We start from the raw sequence: 26,554 nt of genomic DNA on the forward strand, positions 1-26,554 counted from the left end.
CACGGTCATTTCACACTAGCAGAGATGCTAAAGAGGATGACTTCATTTCAAGGTGACCAAGTTCATTCACAAGTGTTGAAAATGTCTTGTAAGTAAACTGACTATAATATATATATATATATATATGTATATATATATACAGTATATATAACATTGGATAACTTAATGCAGAAATGTTACATATTATATTAAAAAATAATATATAACAGAGAAGTTCTCTTTTTTAAGGTCTCCCTGCAAACTTACTTATAAAAAAAGACATTATATATTAAAAACACAAAAAAATATACTTGATACAAAATACAAAACTCCAGGAAGACAGGGAACAGCAACAACACATGTACATTGCTCCAGGACTGTTAAAATGGGTTTGAATTGAGGGATCATCTTGTCCAGTTTTGCATGTTTCTGTCCCATTTTTGTCAGAAGATGTGATAGATACTTTATAGTGTTGTTCTTTATAAAAGAGAAAATACACCACAACTGATTAAATACTTGCAGCAGCCTTGAATCCAAAGTGCATAATGCTTACATGTCATATTAGAATAAGCCTGGACCTATGATGTGCAAACCTTATACCTTATGTACATAACTTCAGTATGATGTCTATATGATATCTAAGTATGTGAAAGAGTGCATGCTTACAGCAGCAGTAGAGTGAATGCACACATGCAGCAGAGAAGCAGGGTGACCCAAATAGTGGCAGTATTTTGAGAATGTATGACTCATGCAATACAAAATCGAGGCAAGGTGTGAAACGGCTTCTTCAGAGCCAGTAGGCACTGTGGGAGGAAGCTACGAGGAAGAGCATGTGTGGAAATCTGCTCCGTCTACTGCTCTGAGAAAAAGCCACGGGTATTTGCAAATTGAGCCTGAGAAGCTGGATGTCAGCTCTGCATCTGACAGGTGGTTTCATTAACACTTTGTGAATATAATCCAAACCTAAACAAGATCCAAAAAATTCTGTGTGTGACTCATCCGTCAACTCTGTTAGCATACAGATTCAGATGCTGAAGAAGTCTTCATATTTATGCATTTGTCACGTAACAATGCATTATCAATGTTACATTGCCACTAGACATAAGAGTCCATGTCATGATTATCCTGACCAAAATAATGACAATGACAATACAATTCACAATATAATTGTAATTATAGATTATGTTTTAATATAGTATTGTTTTTTCTTTTCTTAGACAATTAAACATTAACAACAGAGACTTCCCTTGGTACTTGGTAATTACAAATCAGCTGATGTGCAGGATTTAAAGACTATAAATAAAACTATAAATAAAAACTAGGAACCACACTACACACTACACCAAGAGTGGGCAGTGTAATAAAACCATTGCTACTGAATAAATAATAAATAAATAGATGGATAAAGCTTTTGTGTATTCGAGTCCTGCTAATTCTCTACACGACCACACCACTGTCTTCTCCCTATACACAACAACTACAAACAAATATCCTGACTTAATATGATCATACACAATAAGATTTAGATAAAAGACATAAACCAGTTTCTTTATTCAAGAGCGGTTCTGAAGTCTTACATATACTTGGTTAATTTTTAACTCCTACCTCCTACGTGCTTCACTGCAAACATAGCAGCAGCAGCAGCAGCAGCAGTAAATGAAGTCTGAGTGCATTTGCAGTCCCATGCCACATTTCCACCAGGGTCAGTGTGTGTTTACTTGTTGCTACTGCTAATAGATTACTCCTCTCTCTCTCTGGAGTTCATTCAAATTAATGTGAGTTAATTAAATGTGTCTGTTTTCTCAGGAGTAAAATAATTAATTGTTGTTGTATGTGCATGTGAACATTATAGTTTGAAGTAGGCTGAAATATCAGGGATGTAAGAGAGTAAAATCTATTTTTCTTTTTTTCCCTGTTTTCTTCTCTTGTAGTTTATTGCCTTTGCATCTTTGTTCTTCATCCTGGTCTCCATCACCACCTTCTGCCTGGAGACCCATGAAGCTTTCAACACCATCATCAACAAGACTGATCTGATGCGGGAAAGCGGCGTGGCATACTCGGGTCCCCAGTATGAGATTGAAACTGACCCTGCTCTCACCTATGTGGAGGGTGTGTGCGTCTTCTGGTTCACCATCGAGTTCCTGGTGCGTGTGACCTTTTGCCCGGTCAAGCTGGAGTTTTTTAAGAGTGTGCTCAACATCATTGACTTCGTGGCTATCCTGCCATTCTACTTGGAGGTAGGACTGAGTGGCCTTTCTTCAAAGGCTGCCAAGGATGTGCTGGGTTTCCTCAGGGTGGTGCGCTTTGTTCGTATCCTGCGTATCTTCAAGCTAACCCGCCATTTTGTGGGGCTAAGGGTGTTGGGCCACACATTACGCGCTAGCACCAATGAATTCTTGCTGCTCATCATCTTCCTGGCATTGGGAGTGTTAATTTTTGCCACCATGATTTACTATGCCGAAAGGATCGGCGCCAAGCCCAACGACCCCACTGCCACCCTCCACACCAAGTTCAAGAACATCCCCATTGGCTTCTGGTGGGCTGTGGTGACCATGACGACACTGGGATATGGTGACATGTATCCAGAGACCTGGTCAGGCATGGTGGTGGGTGCATTATGTGCTTTAGCTGGAGTACTGACGATAGCCATGCCAGTGCCGGTTATCGTCAATAACTTTGGGATGTACTACTCCCTGGCCATGGCCAAGCAGAAGCTGCCTAAAAAGAGGAAGAAACACATCCCCCAGGTTGTGCAGGGAGGGTCCCCCTCCTACTGTAAAGCTGATCTCCACACCACCTGCAACAGCACTCAAGGTGACCTGTGCCACGTCAAAGGGAGCAGGGTACTAGAACGCAACCGCTCAGGTAAGACCTTATGCTCAGACCAAGGCCTTATACAGCCAACTTCATTATTAAAATTCATGTAACACAGAAGGTCATTATTTATGAAGTGATAGAGAAGAGAATCTATAAGGAACTCCTCTGAGGTAATAAGAGTTCTCCCGAGACAAAACTTTTCTTTAGATACATAATCACCACAGCGTTCACAGAAGACCGCCCTTTTTCCTTATATCTCTGGATGCCACATTTAGTACATTTCCGTGCACAGTTAACATTTAATTGCACTACTGTCATTGTCCAGGTATAGAAACAGTACAAGATTCATTTATTGAATTATAAGTATCTAACTTTGCTACACTTTCAGCTTGTTAAAGTCCCTGTAAAGTGATGAAAAATATCTCTCCTGACTGCCACCCCACAGAAAAATGTGTTACTAACCACCTTACCAAACCACCCAACAAAGTCGCTAAGTGTTTAAAAATTATAGGTTTCAAATCATGTACAATTCAGCAACCTTCTCTGCTCTGAGACGCTGGTGTCACGTCCACTGGAGGAGCTGAACACACTCAGCGGTAAATACGTCTTTTTTTGCACCCACTTGTGCCAGACAAGCTGTGGCAAGTATAAACCAGACTTTGGTATAAGCCATTTTCCCATTTACCTATTACATCACAGACCAAAACAACTTCAGCTAGCACCAAGATGTTGTCATGCTGAGCTCCAGTCCAAATCTTTCAAAAATCTTTAATTTATTAAGCTGACAGAGCATGAATTCAGTCTCCTCATCAGTCCAAAATGTGTCTGGAATTTCTCCATGTTCATATCCCTGTTGTTGTCTTCTTCTTCTGTGCCCCAGGTTCTTCTATTATTTCTTTAAATGCTGTGGATCCAGTTGAATGTACTGTACATGCAATCGTAAACTGACTTTGTGAAATTCAGTTAAGTGCAATTTCAGTCGTGCTAACATATAAAAAAAACGTTTTAAAAGTCCATTTTTAGTCAAACAACTGTAGGGACGGGTTATATAAACTAGCTTGTGCTGATAAGAATTGCCATTTCCTCTGTCCAAGCCTTTCCCTCCTGCAGCTGTGTAGTTGCTTCAACCGTAGGTGGCTGTTTTTCCCTGTAGGCCTGTCAGTAATTTACACTGACACATCTGATATTGATGGAAATTAGTCTCGACCTCTGTATACTGGCTTCCTTTGAATTCTAGTGCAGACATTCCTGAGGGGAGGCGTGTGCTCTAGGCTCCTCGCAGTCTGCTTGTTTATTAGGTCTTAGAAACTTACATTTAATAAGTGCAGAATAATTCATGCCTGAAATGCACAAACAGAGTCACTCTGGTTTACATGCCTGTGTGATTTCCTTAGAGGTCATTTAAAATACACAGTATCCAAGGTTATTGTCCTACTCAGTGTCTCCTAGATTTCCTCATTCTGCATGTTTTCTATGTGAAATGTTCCGTGTTGCATATCTGTCTGCTGATTTCAGGCGTACATGTCGATACAACATCATACTCTATTGTCCCCAGAGCATAATGTGTCTTGGACTCAAGTGCACAGAGATGCTCCCTAAATGCAGAGTATAGCTTCTGTGGATTTACCCTGGCATTATTTGTTAATAATTTTTAATTAATTATTTTTCCTGCAGAAATGGCCAAAAACATGTTAATTACATTACATGTCATTTAGCAGATGGGTTGAGTGCTAGAACTGTAAAATGGAAAAGTGCCATAGTGGTCATCAAGACCAGAAAAGTGCTATATAAATACTGAACATTTACAATTTACTATATATACATATATATACTGTATATATATATGGTAAACAAACCATGGGAATGGTTTATGGTTTAAAAATAAAGAAATATGTGAAAGAACATTATTTAGATTGACATGACTTCTACATATATATTTAAATGGGTTAAAAGTGTCAGCCAGTCACAGAGATATAACAGTAACTTCATTAGCCACCTAGCTACTAATAAGATCAGTGTCATTTGTATCATCAGTGATTAATGACTTACATGACAAGCTGATGTCTACTCTCGGTTTAAAAGTTGCTCGTAGTTGGTAAGTTTAATTAGCTTCTGTTACATCATACACTGAATATGTCAATAATATGACAATTTGACAGCTTCAGCTGACTAATTAAAAAAAGAACATGTATTTTATCTTCATCCTTTTTTTTATCAATTAGCACAATGACAAAACAAGAATAATGTTATCTGTACAACCTTTTCTCTGTGCTGTAAACCTGCACTGTCCTCCAAAAACCTACAAAAAAAACATGTCATGACATTTATGGTGACATTGTTATAACTCGTGCTTATTATGAAAATAGATTTTAACATAAAATGTAATGTAAAGTGATTTTAGTGCTTATTAGAGACATTTGAAAGAATTAAATGTTGATTGTGAGTCACAATTATTTTTGATAATTGTGACATGAGAGCTTCATATACCATGTCTAGTAAGAACATTCCATACTATGGTTTGTCCTTTTTCTGCTGAGAAATGTATTACATGATTAAATCAGTTTAGTCAAGGATTCAAAGCCTATGACTGTGTCACCAGGGAAGTTTCCTTCCCCACAGTTCTGTCAGCAGACTGCAGTGGTGGCAGTGACCTGACCATGTCTCCAGAGGAGAGGGTCCCCATGCAAAGGTCCAGCACCAGGGAACAGGACCATCGAAACAGGGGCACATGCTTCCTGCTCGCTGCCAGTGACTACACTTGCCCTGCAGACGGAGGGATACGGAAAACAGGTAACTGGCTGATAAAATGCAACCGTTTTCTAATCTTTTTGAGCATATTTTAGGTCATGGATGAAGTAATTTTCCATTTTCATAAATGCTTTGTGTCTTTATAAGCCATGCTATATTTTCTTGTCTTAAACATTCATTCTGATATTCATTCTGATATTCATTCATGCTTTCATGGAGTACTGTCGTCAGGTCTTGACCTTACATTTTTTTTGCCATGTGTGGAAAAGTCTTTGAATAAAGTTATAAATCAGATCTAAGCATAAAAGTGTTTCAATAAAATATCTTAAAGAATTCCAGGATTTTTCAAAAGGGCTCTAGTTAAAAATGTAGGTGTCAATGTAATTAAACAGTACTGACAAAAACCTTTACATTTGGTGCAGTAGCTCAGTCCAGCCTGCAGCCACAACAAGGCAACAGTGGCTAATACAAATAACATTCGGCCTCTAATAAAAAGAGCTGTTTCTAAGTCTCAATAGAAAATGTACATTATTTTAATTTTTGAAAATGACTGCTTCTTCTGTGAGCCGAACATTCACTCTCAGTACATAGCTATCCAGTAGTGGCACATCCTCACACTACATACCTTGTAGCTGTTTTGTTATTGTGTGCAGGAGGTTCACATTGTGTGTAGAGAAACATTAGCAAAACATTGCAAAACAAAGACAAAATGTCATTACAATGACATCGTCATTAGAAAAAGCATGGCCTCTTTAAAGTGGCCGGGCCACAGATTAATGCTGGCGGGCCAGATTGGGCCATGGGCTGCCAGTTGCTGACCAGTGTTCTACATTATGTTATATTATGTATATCAAAATGATGTATATCAAAAAAATGGCTCAAAGTTTCACTCTGAATTTTCAGATACTTGAGATTTGCTACAGTGAGATAAAGCAGCAGCCACACATTCTGCCATAATAAAAAAGTAAATAAATGATTGCCTACAATTTCTCTTCACTCAAGTTTGCTGATTTGTTTTCTTGCAATGACTCTCAGGTCTCATAGCGAGGGCTGGCTGAGAGTAGTGCTTCAATAATTAGTTACTTATGTTATTCTTAGCTAAAGTAATGTCATTGGTTGATTTATTGGTCAACACAGAACCAGGACCAATTGGAAAAGGTTTTGTAAGACTATTCATTTAACACACCCACATTTATAAACACAGAGCCCAGGTTGAGAAATTCCAGAATGTCTCTTTAAGTACAAAGCCATTAGTGAAAATCCTCATCAGTTGATCCATATCCTTAGTGACTGGGACACCCACATCTCTGGAAGGGGGGAGGCTGTATGTACAGGCGTAGACAGATCAGGTAATGTACTCTGCTGTCGGGGCACATAGCGCAACTTGTGTGGCAGTTCTGAGGGACAACAGTGTCCATGCAGCTGACTCAGAACTGTTGCTTTCCCTATGATTTATTCATGTTTTCTTGAATACATTTGTGATGGCGTGCCTCACTTTTCCAGCTATTGCCAGGTTCACTGCTCATTTACAGCTGCCAAATCAACTGCCCAGTGTATTGGTGCATTCTATTTCTAGTTAGAACTTTCTGAGCCTTATACAACCTGAACTTGGATTTCCAAATCGGAATCTCTGAGCAACCTAAACCAACTCTGACATGGGATTCCAAGATTGCTGCCACCATACAAACACTGCTACTTTACCATTAATAGCACTTCTGTCGTATTTTTGTCACATAAAATCAGTCGTACACATAGTAGTGTTATAGTTTAACCACAGACATGTTCCTGTGCTGTTTACGTTTGCGTCCATGTTTTGTTTGCCGACTTCTCAATTGGAACACGGTGATGACATCACTCATTTATAGCTTCAGACATCATGTGACTCCCTTTGTTTACACTGACATGTTGGTGTCCATTTAAAGCAGTCAGAGTTTGCTGTGCATGTTCAAATGCAATATATCGCAGAACTTGACAGACTAGTTTAACTGACCCGTATGATGCCCTCATGATGCTTCTCACAAGTATGGAAGAGTGAAATTATTACAGCAGCATTCCAACATCCTCAACATTCTGATACATTTTTACTCATCCTATACTCCAGAAAATGGTTAGACATCATAATAAAAGATGTTTTCCTTCCACTTGTCTCTGGCAGTTCTGGTATTCCAACAGATGTCTTCACTTTTTATGAATACAGCCAGTGAAGGGATGAGATCAATTCCATTTAATTTTATTTGTATAGCGCCAAATCAATAACATACATCAAGACACTGTACATAGACAACATCATGGAGAGCAGCGAAACCCAACAATTCACACAATGAGCAAGCATTAGGTATCAGTGGAGAGAAAAAACTCCCTTTTAACAGGGAGAAATCTCTGACAGAACCAGACTCAAAGGTGTGCAGCCATCTGCCTTGACCGGTTGGGGTGAAAGGAAAAATGGGGGACAGAAAATTGGGAGAGTAGATACACAACAGTCATATCACGTTATAAGTTTATACAGGACAGTTTATAGAACTACTAATGCCATTTATATATGCAGCAGCAGAGATTGTTGATAAAAAAAATATTCTAATATCAATTATATATTAATAATGGTGATGATATGTATGATAATAATAATAGTAGCCTTGAAACTGGATCTGAGATGGTCCAGGTTTCCCTGAGCCAGCTCTAACTATAAGCTTTATCAAAAAAGGAAGGGAGTGTCCACCTCCCAAACTGTCATTGGGAGCTCACTTATCACCCTAACAGTGATCTGTTAGGGTGATAAGCTAAAATGAATTATTCCATGTGTGAATGGGCCTGATCATTAAGTGCTTTGTACGTGAGGAGGAGGATTTTAAATTGAATTCTAAACTGTACGGGGAGCCAGTGTAGAGAAGCTAATTCCTAAGCTAGTTCCTGTCAGAACTCGTGCTGCAGCATTTTGAATTAACTGAAGGGTTTTAACAGACTTGTTGAAACATCCTGATAATAAGGAGTTACAGTAATCTAATCTAGATGTAACAAAAGCATGAACTAGTTTTTCAGCATCCTTTTAAGGACAGAATGTTTCTAATTTTCATAATGTTCTGCAGGTGGAAGAAGGCTGTTCTGGAAATTAGTTCTATGTGTGAATCAAATGACATTTCCTGGTCAAAAATAACTCCAAGGTTCCTCACAGTGGAACTAGAAGACATGGTGATGTCATCTAAAGTGACAATGTGATCAGAAAGTTTTTCTCTGAGGTGTTTAGGGCCGAGTGTAATGACCTCAGTTTTTTCTGAGTTTAAAAGTAGAAAGTTACAGGACATCCAGGACTTAATGTCTCTGAGACATTCCTGGAGTTGAACAACCTGATGTATTTCATCTGGCCTCATATAGCTGTGTGTCATCTGCATAACAATAAACGTGTATGTTGTGCTTTCTAATAATGTTCCCCTAAAGGAAGCACAAGTTAAAAAGTATAGGCCCAAGTACTGGGCCCTGTGGAACTCCACAATTTACTTTTGTTTGTAATGAGGCTTTATCATTAACATTAACACACTGGAATCTATCAGATAAGTACAATTTAAACGAGCAGAGGGCAGCACCTCCCAGATCCCAAGAGTCTGCTCCAGTCTCTGCAATAGAATATTATGATCAAATGCAGCACTAAGATCTAACAGGACAAGTAAAGAGACTTGACTATTATCTGAGGCCAGAAGGTTGTTACTTACTTTAACTAGTGCTGTTTCTGTGCTATGATGTAATCTAAAACCTCACTGAAAATCTTCAAACAGGCCATTAATGTGCAAATATTCACATAAATCATTACCCATGGCCTTTTCTAAGATTTTAGAAATGAAAGGAAGATTGGATATAGGTCGGAGTGACCTGACATATTCCCTGGTATATGTCTGTGGGTTTTAACTGCACAGCTACCTGCCAAAATGGCATTGTTTGTTTTTTAAAACTTGAACTGTTGAACGTATGATGGTATTGTGTGACATCAGCTACTAGAGCTATGTCTAGCTGAAGGCACTACGACACAGAGGTGTGTGCTCAGTACATTTACATGATATTAGAAAATAAAAACATTATGTTCATCTGACTTCAAACTTTAATAGAAGTAAAGATGTTAGTCTGACTGAAATTGTAGTAAATGAGTTGGACTCAAGCTGGCCTGGGGGCTCTGATCCACTGCTGTCGCTATTATTAAGTTGAAATGTGTCATATTGTGACTTCAGCGTTATAAATCCTTTGCTCAAATTTACTGAAGTGACAAAAGTTTTTACCATAACATGTGTCCATGTGCGAGGCTAGTTCTTGGTGACGGCCCTGCACTTGTTGATGTACTGAGCAAAGTGGGAGATAAATAGTGTTTACTTCAGACAACCTGAAATATCTCTTTAAGCAAGCGCCATTTGCAGTCGACATCAACTTTCAAATCTTAATTCTGACTGGGAAGTAGAAGAGACTGATTTTGGCAAAATATCAACATTATAATATGGTGCTTAAAAATATACAGAAGTTAAAAAAAACGAAAAACTAATAAAAAAAAACTTTATAGACAATAATGTCTCTATATTAATAGTTTAAGTGGTGTTGAATACACACTTGATTGCAATGTGCATGTGCATTATATCGCTTTCACTCTTGTTGCTATGCACTGTTGGAAAGGTCAAACTCGATAAAGGACTCAACCTTCCTCACACTATGACCCAAGCTAAAGGTCGTCATGAAGTTCTGCTACATTTTCACACAGCCTTGTCTCATACATTAAAACAAATACACAGAGAGGTAAGGTAATGCTGCCTCTAATAGATATTCATTGCAGTAAACTTGTTATATCTGTAAAACATTTTCAGTTAGTCTTGTTTTGTGTACAAAAAACAAGGGCTGAAGCATGTTTGTTAGTCCTCAATTTTACCTTAAGCATCTGAAAGTATTGTTGTTGCATTAGTCTCCACTGTAAAGTTCAAGTGTTACGCCTCAGGTAATTGCTTTCCATCAGATTATAACTACCCCTCCAGGTTAAATCTCTTCACTATTTTGTTGAATTGAAGATTGTGTTCCTTTGAATGTCAGCTCTCATTTCAGGACAATTTCTGGCATCATTTCAGATTTACTCATATTCTGTTATGTAATGCAGGACGACATGACTACATTAAAATCGCAGGATAAGCATCTGTATATTTGATCTTCATTCTCTAAAGCTGGGTATACAGTATACTTTACACTGTGTAGAGCTCCGGTGGCTGATTTTTGCAGGAAGCGGCGTTCACATTCATAGACGTATAGGCCCCCTTTACACCTGCCATTAGAATTTTTTTTTTTTTCTGTGATCAGATAGCAATCGGACAGTGTTTCACCACATGCATTTACACCTGGTGTTAATATGCGTGTACGGTGTCCACATCAAGATATAATTGCTATCCAATCACGGTCAGCACATTAGACTAAAATGTAAAGTGTTGCTGTGTTTTGAGACAAATTTGAGACAAATTTAAAGAAACATATTATTTTTGACAAAGTTATAGGCACGATCATTGTAAGTTAAGTTTCCATTAAGTTTCTCCTTAAATGCCAACTTTAGCTTCATTATGAACTCCAGCGTGAATTAACTTAAATATCTTGTGTATTTGACATGCTTTATTGTAAGATAGATGATTACCCAACCTGTCCTCCAACTGAAACGTACATATAGGTCGTTTTTTCAACCCCTGAAAACGTACAAATAGGTAGTTTTCTGAAAACGTGACTGTGGGTCGTTTTTTTCAAACCCCTGAATGCGACGTAAAGGTAGTATTTTCCAACTCGAATATGCACAGATGTTACTGAGGGTAGGGTTAGGGCAAAGAAGACAGGGTTAGGTAGTAAAAATAAAAAAAAATATTAAAAAGGTGGTGTAGTTAGGGACCGAACCATTGTCGACCGTGCTCTGGCGCAGTGCTCTCGCTACTGAGCCGACTGCCGGTGCTGACATCGGCGAAGCCACTAGATACGGCGTCTAAGGCGGAAGTGGTTGCTGTTATGTATACAACCGCTAGGGGCGCATGTTTTGAAAACGTAAACATAGGTCGTAATTCCTGCATACGACCTATATGTACGTTTTATTGGAGGACAGTCTAGATTACGTATACTCCGCATTAGAGTTTATCAGCAAGGTGAGGATGTCATAACGCTGCAGGTCTGGAATAATGTCTGCTCCAGCTGTTTCCCCACCTGTGGAACACACCAGGGGGTAGTTTAAGCGTCAGATATATTCAGTCTGTCAGGTTTTGTGATATATTACTCAATCTCCCTGAACTCTTGAACCTCTCAACTGGCACTGATGCCATTCATTTTTCAAAAACTGGGACGGTGATGTCTGGAGCTCTATAAGACTGATCGGTCTGAGATGTGAAGCTAAAGTTTCCGTTTTCTGTAATCACCCTGTATAGTATGACACTCAAGTCGTGAGTGCAGACATTGTACATGTTAAAATCGTCCCCTTGGCTTGCGGACTGTCTCGGCTACTGAAAATTGTCAATATATTTGTAAGAAAGCACATGAATCAGCAGCAACAACAAACTAGCACATGACAAGAGATGGTGGAAAATGTCAGTGAGGTTTGCATGCTGTCACCATCACTCAGTGGAATCAGGTTGCCAGACTTCTCACCCAGCATCATGTTTTCATGGTTTCCTGACACTCTTTTTGCCAGTTTGCAAAGGTGCAATGAGAAACTTTGGAGAATCAACTTGTAGCACTGCTTTATATGAATGAGAAGCTAGTTTTGGCCTACCGACATTGTTATGTAAGAATGTCACCCAGCCGTCTGATGGTTGTTGAGGAGCAGGGGATCGTTCCTCGCTCTCCCCCGCAAACTGCACCACAAACAATTCCAGAAGAAGCTGAAAATCAAAGTCTGGTCCAAAACAGGCTAGAATCCCACAGTGTATACCCATTTTATGCCTGATCTGTCTCACAGCAGGTGCTGCACCACTCTCGCTTCTTCAATGTCTGCAACAAAACTGCTGTGCCTCCGTCTCTGCTGCTTCACTTAGCAGTCACAGCTGACGCCACACTGACACTAATGCATAAACCATCAGGTCTTTTCTAGCTGTTGCTACCTGTTGACGTACTGTAAACCAGCACTGTCCTCTGTCCTGCCTGCTCAGCTGCCTCTGAAAAAGCACTGCTTTAATTTACATCCTTCCTCCTGGTGAAAAACCAAGTGTGTGGTAATAGGGTCACGTTCTCATTAGCTTTCCCTCGTCAGTGTTTATACCAGCTGATTGGCATGCTGAGCTGGCTGCTTTGGCTTGCTTGTTTATTTTGCACTTGATTTGCCAGCATCTTCACATGCGGCATGTTTAGAAGCTTGAGCTCTTGAAATGTGTGAATCTGTCCAGATTTTCAAAATATTAATAACTTTTATTCATCATTATCAGCACTTGCAGGCTAAAACCTGGATATATAGCACACTTACTTGATCCATTATGTGCTGTCATATGGTGCTACCCCACTGAATGCAAAGCAATTTTCTTGCATAATGTTACATGTGACTGGCAACCTGTGCAAGTTGTACCAGCAATTTGAGATAAAAAAACAATTGGCCACCTGTCATCGCTATCTACTGCTAGTGCTGACCATCAGCCAACAACCAAAAGCAACTGTGTGAGACCAACAGGTTGAATTAAGTTCATTCATTCAAACCCAGCTGACACAAAGGCGAAAGGTGGGCAGACAGAGACAAACAACCAGTGGCACAATCACTCTCACATTCACCTATGGTCAAAGCCAGGTCATGTTTGTAAATGACAACTGGTTCTTAGACATTTTATCTGCATGTTTTTGGACTGTGGGAGGGAACCAAAGTAACCAGAGTTTTTGTTTTCAAAATTTACTAGGTTGTCCAACTTCTTTGCTGACTTTCTGTTCTGCCCTGTCCTTCTCCCTGTGATCCCTGTGCACACATACAACATCCTTCCTTCGACACCTATTCAATGTTAAAAGAATCTCTAATGGATGATTGACTTTCATGATACCACATCATGCAAATTTTGAATAAAGCTAATGGTGTAACACTTTGTGTTTTCAAGGGGTTTGCGATAATGGATTTGCATCACCAATGCAAAATTTGTATCTGTGTCTTAGTGTTGCCTTTGCATGTAATTTCCGAGCTTGAAAGATTTTGCATCATGCTCAAAGTGAACGCAACTTTTTTGTGTCCACTTGACTCCTTATGACTATAAGTCTCATATTTGTGTGCCTAAATCTGTATGCACAATTTATATAAGCGTTTTTGCCATTTATTAGATATATTTGTCGAGTTTAGACAGTTGTTAATGAGAGTAAATGCTAATGATGATGCATGAGATTAATCGCTTTTCTTTTCAACCTTTTTAGTTGAACAATAACATCACTAATAATTTAGTAACTAGCTTGCAGACTTAGCTCCTGCAGACTTGCAGTTTAAGGCGGAGCTGCTGTGTAGGTTAAAGCTGACTGGTTATTTAAAGGGGCAGATAAAACATTGATAGCTGAAAGGGAAAGTCACCGTTTAATTGCAACATAGACATTGGTCATATTAGAAAATATATATATATTTTTATAAATTCATTGCTATGTTGGAATGTCAGCATATTAGCTAACAGCGTTACCTATTGAGTCCTTTTGAATAGTGTAAAAAATCCAGCTGAGCCAAATTTACAGCTATTTCACTGCAGCCAATGTGAAATTACTCAGAAAAACCTTTTATAATTCAAAGATACATAATAAGTAAGTAATACATTATAAGGCTTACTTAAGACTTATAACACAATATATTTTAGTTGCCATAAAATATATATTTGATAATAACTGATTGTATACAACTTACATATGTTCACTGTATATTTGATAACATGGTTTCAGATGTGTCATAACCTACACATTCCTCACTTACAAGATATTTTAATCTCAAACTAATCATTCAAAAGTCAAGCAATTGTGTTTGAATGAACTTGAATTGTGAGTGTTAGCAGTTAAAGAAAAAAAACAAAACACCATGGTTGTATGACTCCACACAAGGGCTGCAGGATATCTAAAGACAATTTTTCTCACAGATATTTTGATTTGATTTGATTTATTTTGCACAAAAAAAACATTGTGCAAGTAGAGCAGAAAGTCAATTGGACTTATTTGAAGTTTTCTTCTCCTAGCCAGCATGGAATGTGTATATGTACATATATATACATATATTGAAAATTGTGATTTAGATTTTAAAACAATTCCTTGTGCAGCCTTGCTCCACACTCAGCTAGTGAGCTTTTTCCTTGCTCCACAGCAGCTCCTTTTACAATATTTGCCTGTGAGGAAACATGCTCTGCATGCATTCACCACACAGAATGTTACTGTTGCTCTGTCTCACTACTGTCTCCTGTCTTGGTTCACTCGGCCGGCTCGGACACGGATCGTTTGCTGCCTGCCTGCCTGCCTGCCTGCCTGTGTGTGTTCATGTCCTGCTCCTGCACAACCACCACCACCACCACCACCTCTATGTCGCACCCCCCCCCCCCTTCATCTGAAGGCTATGAGAAATCCCGGAGCTTAAACAACATAGCGGGCATGACTGGCATGGCTGGTAACACCCTGAGGTTGTCTCCTGTGACCTCGCCATACGGATCACCCTGCCCGCTGCGGCGCTCTCGCTCCCCCATCCCCTCCATCCTGTGAGATGTCCAGCCTTCAGCCTCTGTAGCCTCAACCACCCCACGCTACGTCCCAACCCCAAAACCGACAACCTCACCTTTGCTGTTCTATCTGAACTCTTCTAGATATTGTGGATAGTGGATAAGTACTTCACCCTGTAGCTAAGACAGTTAATGTTAGTGGCTTGGGCAATCTGAGCAACTCCTCACTTCCCCTCGTCCTTGAAGGTACATGTGCTTAGCTAGCATTCTTATGCTGTGTTTCCGTCATGGTACGGAAAGGTTTCGTTTGGTACAGTACGGTACGGTTTGGAATGGAAAAGCCCAGGGTCAGGCTTGCTTTTCCACTGAGAACAATGCCTTTACGCAGTAGGCAGGGTGTGGGCTGTGCCCGATGGCCGTGTAGTGTGAGGTCATACCAGTGTGACTTTGAACACGACACAATAGAGGACAATAATAGAGGACATCCAGCAGCTCAGTTTGTGGCTGTTTGTCTCAACAAGACATCAAGCTTTGTATGAGAATAGACTGCGGGCGAAAAACTGGTGGAACCCTGACTGTACAAAAAAATACATACCATACTGTACCAAATCGAACCATTCCACTCAGTGGAAACATGGCTTTTGAAGTTAGGTCCCTTTTAGATATTGAGACTTCATACTTGCAATAAAAGAGCTTTTGACTGGTGGCTTCAGAAGTAGCAGCCATAACATTTAATAATCAGGGATATTAGATGTTGCTATATTTAGATACCATTAAAAAAGGATGTGCTTCCAAGAAAAAAAAAGTCAAGAGAGAGATGTCACTTAATTTAAACCTCTTACAACTGTGACTTTGTTTTGCTACGTTATGTAATGTGATGGAGAGCAGAGGGGATGGCTTTCAGGATGGATGATTTGTCTGTCAGGAATTGTTTTTGACTCTCACAAGCACACATGTACAGTCTGTCACTCCTCACCTGCTGCTGGGCCCACTCATGTTCATGTCATCACCATCTGTCTGCCAGCAGTGTTGCGAGGGACAAAGGGAGAAATTAAAGCTATGTAAAAAAAAACAATATACATACACACATATATATATATATATATATATACAGTATACACTGCCTGACCAGAAACAGTCACATACTCTAATCCTACAGGCTAAACCAAATACTATATATGTATAGTTAGCTAGATATAGATAGTTATATATCTATATATACAAATACAAAACTAAATGTTTACATTTGTATGTGACACAGTTTCTTTAAATTATTCACAATTTCCAGTTAATCCCCATTTATTCCCACAATTCCCTTGGAATTTTCCAATTTAGAAAATTTCCAAACTGAAGTTCCTATGGGACGTTTCTGGAAAAATTTCCCAATCATTTTCAACCCCTTTGCAAGCATAGTGGAGACATTGACAAATGTTCAGAAATTGCTATTTAATGAGCGAATGAGCACATAAAAATCAAAATCTGTAGCCTGTGACATAAAAATGGACGATTTTCCAGAGCTCCCCGTCAATGTCTCAATGTAGACTTTCTAGGTAGCTTGTGTGCTATTCAGGGAAGCTGAATACTCTCCAGTAATTCAAACCATGCATGTGCCCAAAAACTGAGACCAGCTGACTAAATCTAAATATACTCAACTACCAGGTTTTTCAGGCATATTCCAGCTCAAATGTTGCAGAAATTGATTCAGGAGCATGAGTCATCATTGTCACTCATGGATTGGCCACCACCGAGTTCAGATTTTAACCAAATTAATAATCTTTGGCATGGTCTCTCAATCCTGGTCCTGGGGACACACTGCTCTGCATGTTTGGGATGTTTCTCTGTTCCAACACACTTAATTCAAATGAATGGATCCTTATCAGGCCTTTGCAGTTCTTTGCCATTCAAGTGTGTGACTTTTTATTCAGGCAGTGTATAAACTGTAGAACTATCACTTTACAAAAATGATGTTTAAATGAATGTGTGTCTGAAGAAGTATTTTTTTAATTTAATATTATTATGTTGGGATCTGGGGATACACTCAACTTGTACTGTGTCTCATTTTGACGTTGGCTTCACAAATAATCCCCTTGACGAAAACCACAGAAGTGTAGGAGGTCATTCACTTCTCTCTGCATGTGGGTTCCCACTCATCTCCTGATGTTTCCCATTAACCTTCTCGCTCCCCTCTCATTTCAGTTTTAGTCTTCTTTTTCTCTGTGCCACCAAAGTTGTTGTATCTCTGGTTGTTTACTCCCAGATAACTGCAGAGGTTGTCTTTACTGGTTTCACACAAGCAGAGAGCAGTGTTTTATCTGGTGGACAGGTAACTTTCTGAGGTGGTGTGGGTGTCAGACTTCAGTTTAGAACCCCTTTGTCCTTCTTTACCATGTATTATAATTTGTTTGTGTGTGTGTGTGCGCGCACAAAAAAGTGGGGTTATTTAATAATTGTGAGAGATGTCTACAAATTCACAGTCCTGGTGACACCATTTCACTTAAGGATTTGCACATGAATAACATTTGTCTATACAGTCAATGTAGCTGAAGAAACAATCGAAATCTCAAGTTGAAATAATGGGATTAGCAAATTGTAAAGGCCACAATTTACGATACATGATATGTAGCATTTCTGACCCCATAGTTTATACTTTGGTTTTAGCCGTTTAATTAATGGTAATTCATACATTTATGTTGTTCACACAGGTCCTTGAAATCCTTGAAAGTTTACTACTAGCAGTGTTGTGGGCACTGTACACTGTCTAACTCTGCCGATGACATGAAAATGCATGCAGAGCAATGAGCAAGTAATGTTTAGCAAGAGAGAGCAAATTATGTGATGCCTGGGAAATGCAAATTCCAAGACCTCTGCGTCACTGTAGAAAATCTCAAAGACTGGCTCAACCAAGATCCCAAGGACAATCTCTTGGCCAGATGCAGATCTGCAAATCAATGAAAGTGGGTGCCATGGGCAAAGAGGTTCTTACAAGTTGCCCTCCCATCTTAAGCTGTGTCAGCAGCATTTGGTCCTTGAATTTCAGGGAATTGGTCGTGGAAAGTCCGTTAACGAAAGAAAGAAATGTTAACCGAGGTGTGGGAACCCTAATTAATGAATGAATATAAAGGAGTTCATGTTTTGAATCTATTACAACATGCTTGTTGAACTAAAGCTCTACTTTGGAAAAATGATCATGAATCATATTGCAATTTTGATATCAAAGTCTTTTCCCCAAATCATTCTGCCCTAATTAGAATTCCACTACGTGATTATGAGGCTACTTGAATTTTCAATCAGAGCCAAACAATCCAAGTATTTCATTTCTATTTATTTTCTTAAGTACAATGATCGAGCACCAGTTAAATCCACCTGTTTCTTCCCATGGATTTATTTGCTTTATGTGAAAAGTATGAAAAGTGAAGGTATGTCAAAATTCACATCCAAATGACCAAAACTGTGTGTGTAGTTGTTATCGGGGGTCAAATTAAATTTGAGCTGGGAATTTACAAATATTTTTTTGAATGACAGAGATACATAAACAGTTTCACTTTCTCCTCTAAGGAACGATTAGCTCACACCAAACTCACTAACCTGAATTCTCTACAAAAACTGTCAGTAATCCTCTCATTAGCTGCCTTTTTGTTTAGTTTTGCTGAAAGGCTGCATCATTTATTATTGATGAGATTATTTTCCATAGCGGGCATAAATTGGCCTCTGTGCAGCAGCAGGTGTAGAGAAGCAGACATAACCATGCAGTGATGAGCCTCGCCCATCCCTAAAGTATGTCTATACCAGAGGAAGAGGGTTGCATAGCAACTGGCTCACAGCTAGGTGCTTCTTACACATAGCTGGGCAAAAACTCAAAACAATTAAACAAAGAACAGTTTGTGCAGACATTTCTCTTGGTCTGGCGAGCAGATTATTGAATCACCCCACTTATAGCACTGTTTTTATCATTATATAGAGATGATGTGCATGGCAAGGATGCTCAGCAGAGACACACAATGCATTTCTGATATTTAGAGATGTGTTTATATTTTATTTAGACAATTCATTTCCTATTTGAAAGATGGTGGGATAAGACTGTCATCAGTGTGAGGACCTGTTGCGGTGGGAGGAGCAACATTTGGAGCAACATGGCCACTGCTCCAGGACAATACAGATGAGGGCGCGTGTACAAACCACTGACTGACGGCCGCCTGGTTCACAGCTCCGCGATCACGAAAGCTAAAGAACCATGTGAAGCACTTACGTTCTCCCGAGCTGTTTTCCCAATCTGAGAAAATGGAATTCAAACTGGGACACGTCCATAAAAGAGACTATGTACTGTATATTTCTCCTGTAAATAAAAGGAACAAAACAGCACATCTGGGCCATGTGGGTCCATGTATACACATGTGTCTTTTGATGGTGTGTCAGGTAACACAGTGGTCAGTTGACACTCAGTGTCAATCACTTTTTCTTGCTGTGGTATCCCTCCTCGCAATAAGTGTATTAAGATGTATCAGTTGAGGCACTTTGTGTTCTAAAAATGGGGTGTATTCATATTTTAACTTCTACATACAGTATATACAGTATAGAGAGACAAACAAACGTGCTAAGTTGAATAAATGTGGCATTTATTGTCATCTTTGCTTTGGTTTCCCTCAGTAATTTTCTGTAGGATAACCGCTCTGCTGTGTGTGTGTGTCCTAAAACTCCAGGGTAAGGTTACGTTCAGATTACCAGCTACATTTTTCTAATCCGATTCTATTCCAATACACTACAGATCAGATTTGGCGGTTCACATTCAGAACTCTCCAGAAATCAAGTTTTCAACGGTTATTACTTATTAATTACTTTAGGCTGTTTATTTTGAACTCAAATGGGTGTGAGTTGAGTTTGAAATTGTGCCACCAATTTCCAGCATATATCTGCATTTTGGGTCAAAATGACAGCCCAAATAACTACTGACTTTAATTTGAATGTGAGTGACATATGCACACATTAGCTATGGTTGGATCTTCATCACAAAATTTGGTCTGATTAGAATTTACAATTTGCAAAAATTGGACGCAAAATGAAATGATCTGATTGTGTTCACTATTTGAGATGTGCAGTGTTGTCTAAGCAGAAGAAGAAGCTTCACTTCCACTGTTTGTCCCCTCGCTGTCCACAAACCGTCTCATTTTCTTCCTCTTCCTCGTCTGTGACTTTCCTGTTCATTATTCTTTTTTGAAAATACAGCAGGAACAAAACAGAAACACGTCCCGTTTATGTGGATCAGACACGTGATAGCACCAAACCAGGAAGTCATGACGATCGGCACATACCAGCCCCTCTCGTTCGGAATTTAATTTGTTTCCGAATGGGCTGTATGGGATCAGAGTTTTCGGGATTGTGTGTTTACATGACTTTTGTTCCGATTACTTGTGTCCATGTATCACTGTAGCTAGTGATACTCCTTTGCATGTGTCATTGACAAAAGCAGCAAAAATCATATTTATAAGACCACTCAATACCAAAAACAATTGAATGCTGCTATCACAGTGAATTTATGGGTGCTCAACACTCTTCTATATTACTGTCATTATTGCCACTGCAGGTCAATATGCTGGGACCACATACTGAAGTGACACAAATCTGATTTGAAAATTGGAATTGATGATTGAATTTCTGGAGATAAAAAAATAAAATCCGATTTGAGTAATGTGAACGTAGCCTCAGATCTGCAGACTGCGGACTTGATGCTGTTACTCACAAACCTGATCAAGACACAAGATGTATTTGCTGTTGTAGAAGTCTCTCCCCTCATTTGCTGCAGATCTGTTTGTTTTTTTTTTTGACAAAAAACATTTTTCATACCAGATGATTCCTCATATATCCTGGTGGCTAAAAAAACAAACACAATGCATGACTTGATTCGTCCAAACGTTTCCGTTTGTGGGGGTTGGAGCAAAAGTGTAGCACAACTTGCCCTGAGTTTCAGGCGGAACTTCTAGAATGGCCACATCTGCACCGTAGCAATCCCACGAAGCCAAACAATCAGATCGGATTTCTTGCAATAAGCACCTGAAAAATAAGAAGCACCGATGCACACTGTGATTTTAGCAGCCTGTCAAAAAATAGAGAGAGCGAAGCTGTGACAGTTGATAGAAGGAACTGGCAGGTGCTCGCTGTGTCCCCCTGTACCCACAATCCTCCTCGTATAGTAAACACGCTGCTTCACTCTTTGAGCTGACAAAGGATCACTTACCGTTCTCTGTGTACTTTTAGGATGACATTGTAACTTGGAGGAAAATGAAAAAAAAAAGGTGTTTATTTTTTTTAAATCCAGAAGATGTATTTTTGTGTCTTACTGTTGCTCTTACCTGTGAAAGTCATGGTAGTCTGATGCTGTGCTTCTCCATCGTGCCTCAAACTGTCAGGCTTTTGAATCCCACACGTCATGTTTTGTATGTTTTTGTTGTGAGGAAAAAAAAATTCCAGTTTGAAGTCTGTATTCGTGGAGCCTTTTGTTGGCATTCTAAAGTGCATGCGGAAAAAAAACATGTGTCCAATTGTAAAACAAAAGAAGGGGGAAAAAAAGGACACACTGTAAGTTACAGTCAATACAATGTGTATAGAGTGAAGGTAAATGATATGTGAGGGATTCACATAAACTATTTATCTTTTAAATGATTGCTTGTCTCTTGGTTTTTCTTCTTCTCTGCGAGAAATAACCTTAAAGTAAGACATCAGTCACTGCAACGGTGTGACTCCAGTCCCAGAAAGACATGTAACAAAGCCAAGAAAAGTGCCTGAAAATTGACATTACATTAAACGGATAGTTCCGCTTTTTTGGAAGTGTGGTTGTATGAGGTACAGCACCCCTTGTGTCTCGAACCAGCAAAAGACAGACACGCTCACTCAGAACATTTACATTTCTTTTTTTAAATAAACTTATCAAATTATTGTGTCGGTCTCACTAAAACTGGACTTGACAAATTCATACTAACTAAATTGCATTTCTTAAAGTTGGACTAATGTGGGTGGGAGTTAAATTAGTCTTGCATGTACAATTAACCCTAATCCGAGCTTTGACCCCAAAAAGAATCCACTACACTGAAGAAGAAGAAGAAGAAGAAGAAGAGAGAGGAAGATAAAGAATGACACTCAACATACTAACATCTAGCTCCCAGCTAAAGTTACATCTACGCCTAGTGTGATTTTTCCATTTAAAACCAATGATTTTACATCACAGCACAAAGCAATTGTTGATCCACTGTTACCTCCACCAGTAAGTTCAAATGTGTTATTTTGTGACTTTGATGTTTGACGTCCTTTGTTCTCCTGGGCTAAAACTCCACACAGTCCATTGAGTCCTCTTTTACTTTTTCTTCATTTTTGTAAACCTTTATTACAGGCAAGATGCAGAATGGGCTTGGTGGAGCCTGGATAATTGTAAACCAAACACAAATGCAAAAAAGAACAAAAAAAATAAACAATACAAAAGACGCTTTTTACCATTTAATATTGATAAGGATTTACTAAGTAATTTCGGCTCATTCTTCATATTATTTAAACAGGGTTTATTTGTACAATTGTGGGTTATATTTTTGCAAGGTTAATCTTATTTAACATTGTCAAACCTGTGTTTGTTCTACTTACTTTATGTCCAAAATGATCTGATGAAATGATGAAATGTGAATAATTACTAATTATAGTTGACTTACATCTATTGTATTGTTGATAAACTATTGTTGTAAAAATAGTGGTTTATTTTGTTGTGGACATAAGTTTTTGTTTTGTTTTTAGTATGTGTTAATCATATTCCATGTTTGTCTCTCAGTCTGAGATACAGCCGACGGAGTCATCCCCTCTGTCATCTCCAGCCCCTGGATTGAGACACAGCTACTGTAGTATGTCAGTACCTCGCGCAACCACACAAACAACCTCAACTATCATCTTTAAATGTTTTCAGGTGAAAGTTATAGATCGAGAACGTTTGAGGTAATCATTTCAAATGTAGCAGAGAGTTTTACTGAACTTCGGTGTGGAAAGGTCAAGGTCACTTCATGTTTTTTTTCATTGTGAAAGTGATATCTCAATTTCAAGTCAAATTTCGAAAAGAAAAACAAATTTACAACGCTAGTAAGTTAATGGAAAATAGAATTTTCAATCATTGGTTTTCTCCATTACTAAATGAAATGAAACGCGCGCTGAGACCTGTGGAGTCCTGCTCCTGCTCTGATTTACGTCACTGCTTCTGTTTTTTTAATCTGAAATATTCAACCTTCTCATCCTGCAGGGAAACACAGACGCACAAATCCCACTGAGATGTTTTGATTTGAATTACAGCTGGATCTTTGCAACAGCTGTGACTGCTGGTGTCACATACCAGATGCTGAAAGATCAGGTTTGTTGAGATATATATATATATATATATATATATATATATACATATATATATATATTGAGAGAGAGAGATATACAGTATGTAGCTGCAATTAGTCCAATAACACAGGTGTACCTTAACACCTGGAATCAATCCGTTTCCACTTCCTTTGTCTCCCTGTTCATCCTTCAACTCACATCCAATAATCATCACCACCCGCTGCACATTGTATCTCTGAAGACATCCCTGCTATCTTAATTCTCCCATCGCCATGGAAACAGTCACAGACGTGCCAAAGAGATGTAAACAGCCGGAGGGGAGGAGGGGGGCTCGCTTTTCTCCACTCACCCTTCTTGCTGCCCAAGAGGAAGGCGGGGTTTATGGTGCCAGCTGCTGAAAACACCAAAAGAGCAAATTTGTGACATGAATGTTCCGGCAGATGCTGTTTTGGTTCTCACTCAGTAACACAAAAAGAAACGTGTGTTCCACCATGTAGGACAAAACTAAAATATGTGTGTATTGTTAAATTTTATGTCTGTGTCATTGCTGGCCCCTCCCACATGGGATTATAAGACACCGTACTTTTGTTTTGCAAAAACGTTAAAAACTTTCCAGAAATACATAAGTGAGCAGAAAATTAAAATACACACCGCACATAATAAAATAAAGATAATATTAAAGATACCTGCAACAGATGTACAGGTTTCATCATCAGCCATCACATGGCCTGTGCATTGATATCCAGAGATCACAAATGCATGAGCCACTGACTTTATCATACAGTTCAGTAAATCATTGCTTTATTTGGTTTCCCATGTGTCCATTTGAAAATAAGAATATGTTGCTTGTGAAAATAAAAGCTGACATTTTGCCCACCTTTATCCACTTAACTCACACATAGCTCCAGACGTCACATGACTATGTGTGCTCACAGCACCATAATGGCAGTCGAGGGTGCCGCAAACGTACCCTCAGAGTTCACTGCACACTTTAAATCCACAGAGATCGACCAATATGTATCGCAAACCTTGACAGAATGAATTTATCGGGTCTGTATAATGCCCCCAGCATGTTTTTACAGGTTTGTAAACTGGTGGAGAGGACATTATTCCAGACCTGCAATATTCTATATCAATAATAATAATAATAATAATAATAAACATCTTCAACTTCCTAATTAGCTTCCCTTCAGCTTACTCCAGAGAGTCAGTGGAGGGAAACAAATGGACTCAATCTGGCTTTGTGACAAACATTCAACTCTGGAGTCTACTGACTAAAGACAGTGTTGTTGTCACTGGACAGGTAAGTGATAGCCTAGTATTAACAATGGACAGTGCAATGTAAATCATTGCTATGTTAATGTTGCTGTGCAGACTAGACTCTTGGTAAATCTAGAGTCTTGTTAGTTTAACCTGTGTGTTACACCTGCCTCCCTCTGTGCTCCTCAGTGTCTGTCTTGGTTCATTTGGTTTGGTTTTTGCATTCCTGGTCTGCTCCCCGTGTTTCTGCTCAATTTTGTTATTTTGGTTTGGGTTTTCCTTTTTTGTTGGTTTTATTTATTAATAAAACTAACAAACTATTTATTTAGTTATTTATTAAAGTTTAATTTGTTCATTTTTGAAACTGCATTTGGGTCCTCCATTTTATATACTCCCTTTACAGATTCAACTCTGCTGTCTCTCTGGATCTGTGGAGATCTGGTAAAATGATCCCCTTTAGCCTGACTCTGATTGTTTTGGCATCTACCATTTATATTCACTTTTATGATGAAAACAGACAGCAAACAGACACGTTGTGTGACATGTTTCCTCCCAGAGGGCATTACCCTAGGCCTTGTTTAGACTACAGCAATTTTAAGCATGTCCAGATTTATTTATATATATTTTTTGGGCAGTCTGGACAGCTAAAAACACATGAAAACTGTGTTTTTCTAAAGCTGATTAAAACCGCATACGGATGTGCTTTCGAATGTGTTACCGATGGGATTTTTGAACATCATTTTAAATCTGAATGTCTCAGTAGCTCAAATAATGTCTTGGAGCACCACTAAAATGAAAACGACATATATCTGAATAGACAGTTCATTTGAGGCATGTTAAAGTAATTTCAGCTCATTCTTCTTATTATTTTAACAGGGTTTAGTTTAAGAATTTACATTTGTGGATTAAAGAGAATTGTTAACAAGCTTAACCAGGTTTATTTGACCTGGTCAAACCTGTGTTTGTTCTAATTCTTAATGTCCTAAAGTATCTGCTGTGAATAATTATTAATTATAGAGTTGTAGAATACGTTTTTTATTTTTGTACAAATTATATCTGTTGTTCAAATCATAAATCTGGAAAGGTGATAAGTTATATTTGTGAATCATATTACATGTTAGTAACATTTCAGGGAAATCATTGTTCTTGACATCCCAAGCTGACATCTGTGTTGATGCATCTCTATTTCTTCCAGTATTACATAAAATATTTTTAAAATAATAACTGGAGGGTCCATCAAAACCAATAAGTAATCACAAAACTAGTAAAAGACACATTTACAAACTAATAAAATACTACTATACAACTATTTTGAAAAAGGAAATATATTTTAGATGTATTTATTTTATCAGATGTATCTAAATATATCTGATATTTAGGATGTTTTGGCTGATCAAGGGTAAAATCAACAGTTCATTCACAAGGGGCACGAATAACTGAGATTCAGGACTTTTAACTGTGGAGGGCGACATTTAACCCCTCGCTGTACAGTCTGAAGAAGAAGGGGACCTGTGAGTTTTGTGGGTTAGAACGTTTCATTTCTCATAGCATCTGACTACCATCTACTTCAAGTGCGCAGCCTTGGATGATGCAGCCTTGACAATTGAGAGACAGCTATGTCAACATGGACAAACGGAGATCGGATCTGATCACATGCAATATATAATGTGGTCAGGAAGAACACATTTTGATCGGATATGCTTATAAATTTCAATTTGGGCTGCAGTCTAAACAAGGCCGTATTTGCGGGACATCTTCTGCTACAGCGCTATAGA

The 26,554-nt window shown here is 38.7% G+C and overlaps 1 protein-coding gene across 3 annotated transcripts in view; it reads left to right on the top strand.

Moving 5' to 3' along the window:
* Positions 1–19,387, top strand: part of kcnc2 (potassium voltage-gated channel, Shaw-related subfamily, member 2) — an 85,350-nt gene extending 65,963 nt beyond the window's left edge. The window contains exons 2-4 of one of the 3 annotated variants that reach the window (XM_058624997.1): positions 1,911–2,844; positions 5,416–5,586; positions 15,068–19,387. In XM_058624997.1, the coding sequence (XP_058480980.1) occupies positions 1,911–2,844; positions 5,416–5,586; positions 15,068–15,213 (1,251 nt within the window). In that variant the 3' untranslated portion in view covers positions 15,214–19,387. The remainder of the gene's footprint in view (positions 1–1,910; positions 2,845–5,415; positions 5,587–15,067) is intronic. The other 2 variants (XM_058624999.1, XM_058624998.1) reach the window with 2 other exon arrangements.
* Positions 19,388–26,554: the final 7,167 nt, after the last annotated feature.

The sequence above is a fragment of the Solea solea genome, chromosome 3 (genome assembly GCF_958295425.1).
Source record: "Solea solea chromosome 3, fSolSol10.1, whole genome shotgun sequence".
Lineage (NCBI taxonomy): Eukaryota > Metazoa > Chordata > Actinopteri > Pleuronectiformes > Soleidae > Solea > Solea solea.